The sequence below is a fragment of the Macadamia integrifolia genome, unplaced genomic scaffold (assembly GCF_013358625.1).
Source record: "Macadamia integrifolia cultivar HAES 741 unplaced genomic scaffold, SCU_Mint_v3 scaffold3714, whole genome shotgun sequence".
Lineage (NCBI taxonomy): Eukaryota > Viridiplantae > Streptophyta > Magnoliopsida > Proteales > Proteaceae > Macadamia > Macadamia integrifolia.
Window position 1 is genome coordinate 1 of NW_024869755.1, and position 3,842 is coordinate 3,842.

The 3,842-nt window shown below is 42.0% G+C and overlaps 1 protein-coding gene across 1 annotated transcript; it reads left to right on the plus strand.

Moving 5' to 3' along the window:
• Positions 1 to 1,984: 1,984 nt before the first annotated feature.
• LOC122068327 lies at positions 1,985 to 2,958 on the plus strand. Its single transcript, XM_042632202.1, has one exon. The coding sequence runs from the start codon at positions 2,219 to 2,221 to the stop codon at positions 2,870 to 2,872; it is 654 nt and encodes a 217-aa protein (XP_042488136.1). The 5' UTR covers positions 1,985 to 2,218; the 3' UTR covers positions 2,873 to 2,958.
• Positions 2,959 to 3,842: the final 884 nt, after the last annotated feature.

Consider the following 3,842-nt stretch of genomic DNA (forward strand, 5'->3'; position numbering starts at 1 on the left):
GGGCCAGTTCGGTTTCGATCGGGCTTAATCGGGCTTGAAGACCTTCAAAGGCTACACCGTGTCTGCCCATTTAACTAATCAGGCTTAGTTATTGAGGGCATGGTACACTTTATATTCGGTCAGTCGGTCTCGGTCTATAATCGGGCTACCTTAATCGGACTTTAATCGGGCCTTAACCGGGCTACGGACATGTTTAATGTTAAACGGGCTTTAACCGGTTTTTAAACGGGCCCTCTTTGAAATGTATTATTCTATTCCTGCCCACTCATGCAAGCCCAAAAAAATGACAATAAATCAATAAATGATACCAAATATAACCATTATTTAAAATGTGAACATGTCTTTACTTTTTAGTTTTTATTCTTTAATTTGGGGGGTAAAATAGGTATTTTATAATCATTAAAGGGTCGGGCCAAGTCGGTGCACAATAGGCCGGTCTCGGTCGGGCGTTATTCGGTCGGTCTCGGTCGGGCGTTATTCGGTCGGTCTCGATCGGGCGCCCGACGGTCCAAGTAGCAAAACCGAGACCGACCATTTATAAACGGGCCGGGCTCAAGCCTGACACGTTTAATAAACGGTCCGGTCCGAGTCGGTCTATAAACGGTCGGTCCCTGTCGGTTTAGTCGGGTCGGGTCGCTAATTGACACCCCTACTGGGAGTGAACTTGGCATGCTCCATAAACTAGGCAGATGCTACAATGAATTAGGACACAAACAAATTATATTTTGGTCTCAACCATATTCAACTTTCAATTTTAGTAAATGAACAAGTTTCATATATTGCTTGTATGGAAGGAATATTATTGGTGGTCCTCTTTAGTGACGGAGAGAGTCTAGCCACAACCTATGACTAGGAACACCTAAGGTAAGCAACCTAAGAGGATCATGGCGGTTGAATACCCCACACTGGAAAAAATCCAAATCCCCCATGTATTGTGCCTTCTTTAATTTCCAATCTTCAATTTCAAAACTTGACAAATTCTGTTGGGACTGAAATGCAAACAAGAAATCTTGAGCCAATAGATCGCCATAACTGTAGGCATACCAAGTTGGCATCTAATTAGGGGTAAAGTAAAAGAAAACCATCCTAATAATCCGTCATTCTTTAACCTAAATGACTTCTTATCTAACCTAACCCTAATTTGAATTTTGACGGGTATACCGCCACCCATTAGTGTTGATCCTTTGAGCTCATCCGTGTTTTCTATCCCCTTATGACCTTATCCATATTTGGCCCCTTGCTTTAATCTCAGCACCATCACCACGCCTTAAGAGAAAAGAAAGGGACCAATCCAGCTGCCCCCATCCAATTTTTCCTATTTTTCCTACACCAACGAAACCCAAAATTTCCTTATTTATTTATTTATTTTCTAATAACTTTTTGCTTACCAATCAATCTACTCTCATCGATACAGGTTTAAACATAAAATATCCACTCGGTTAAATTACCATAATACCCCCAATAACTCCACCATCAGCAACTGACTACCGACTCCCGCCTAGAAGATGCCTACTTTAGTCATTGTCCCTAACTGAGACACCGCCCTTCAACCCTACCCTCAAAAAAGTAATAATAATAAAATAAAGAATACGCCAACGGAAAACAAACGCGAGGAAAGAGTGGAAAGAAAGAAGATTTATTAAAGAAGAAAAGAAAAGGAAGCGAAGCCGTGATTGACTAGGTCTGTGGGCCCGGAATAAACCCGGACTCCAAACACCAAATTCAAAAGAGTTTATTAGCGGACGAAGAACAGACAGGAAAAAGCGGATTCACAGGAACAGAGAGCGAGAGAGAGAGAGAGAGAGAAAGAAAGAAAAGAAAGATTTGAAAGGAAAATAATAATAAATAAATTAAAAGAAAGGCGAGACGTCCGTGATGGCCCAAGTATCCGATCAACACGCGCCTGCTTCCACACCATTATTATAATCCCTCACCGCTCCCCTCCCTATATAAGCCTCCTCTTCCCTATTGCTCCTCTCAACACATCACTTTTCTTTTTCTCTCTCTACTCTCTACTACAAGCACACAGGCAAACCTTTTCTTTCTCTCTCTGTCTCTTCTACTTTTCTATATCTCTCTCTCTCTCTCTTTCTCTCTTTCTCTCTCTCTCTCTCTCTCTCTCTCTATAGAAATCAGTCCCTCGTTCCCTCCCACGTTTTGCGACTGGGGCAGACTCGGGAACCCTTTGTTCTCTTTCTCTCTGAACAATACAACTGCCATGGAAGGCAACACTTCAACCCTAACCGAGACAAACTCCAACAAGCGAGTTAGGTATGACTCGGATGAGTCGGACTTTGACTCGCCCGAGGCAAAGCGAATCCGAGACAACCTACTTGACATCCTCGACGACTCGGATCTCGTCGGTGACCGCAACCAAACCAACCAAGACCTCGATTCGGTCATGAAGAGTTTCGAAGAAGAAATTTCAAACTCAACTTTTTTACCTGCACAACTACAGCCGGCGTCGGCAACTCTAACTCCGACTTCGTTGTCGGATTCCGGTGGTTCACAGCCAGATCTGGGGTATCTTTTAGAAGCATCTGACGACGAACTTGGTCTTCCGCCTAACTTTTCCTCTTCTTCTGGAGAGGAAGAAAAGAACGAAGACGGGGACTGTGAAGGGGAAGGTAACGATAACGATCTGTTTCGTGTAACACCGGAGGCCGTAGGAATGGATCAGATCTGGGGGTTTGATGATGAGATCCAGGGTTATGAGTCGATGGGATTTGGAATCGTTGGTGGCGAGGAAGAAAACACCGGCGGTGGTTTTGTGGCGTTGGAAGGGTTGTTTGATTATTCCGATGGGATATATGAGAATGGTTCCGATTTTTCGGACTTGTCATGGCGGCCAGAGTCCCTCCCCGCTCAGTAGTTGAAGGTATGAAAAGCGAAACGTATCGGTTGCAACGGATTTTTAACCGGCACCGATTCGTGATGTCTATAAACAGATGTAAATTGGGAAAAAAAAAAAAAACAAAGGAGGAAATGGAAATGATGACAGATTAGGTTTAGAATCAAAACAGTGTAACTCCTGTTTAATTCGAGAAATTCGTTCGTTTTTTACTCTAAAAAATTTCTCATAATCTCACAATATAAGGAACTCTGCTCCTTCTCGGCCAGAACTGCAAGATGTAATTCCTTTCATATCGCGAGAAGTGATTTTGGACACACTTGAATTATTCGTGAAATATTGCCATGGCTTGTGTTTTTTGTTCAGGCTTAGTTATGGACTGATGAGCGGCCAGGCTAATAATTATTACAGTGGGCCCGGACCTGGGCCCGGGCCCATAATGGCACACAGAATCTAATTACTATATGTTACTATATGAAGATCGCAAATCCCTTTCTCTTGACATCATCTGACAATTAATAAGGATGATGCCTGTCCCTGATTGAGGCCTGCTGGCCCGGCCCATCAAGTTTTTAGATTAGGGCCACGATCTGAGGGTAAAAATGTCCCGAGATTTAATTCTCTTTCTAGAAAAAACAGGATAGATCCAGTGGTTGAGAAGTTGCGACTTTCTTGAAAGTTTTGAATTCATTGGAGTCTGAGCGAACAAACAGGATTCAAGCTTCAAGCGAGGCAAAGTAAAGAAAATTTCCAAAAATTTGAGCTAAGCTATGTTTGGATTAAGGATGTCAAAATTTGAATCTGAAATTGAAATCGAATCAAAGCAGAAATTTTAAAGTCATATAGTATCAAATCATTTACATCGAAATTGGAAAGCCATATAGTAAATGGTTTGGTTCTGGTTTCGATTTTGGTTTTAAGTTTAAGATGTTTTAACTAAATGAGTCGTTGAATTTTTACTGTTTAACCCATATAGCTATTTAATAAAATA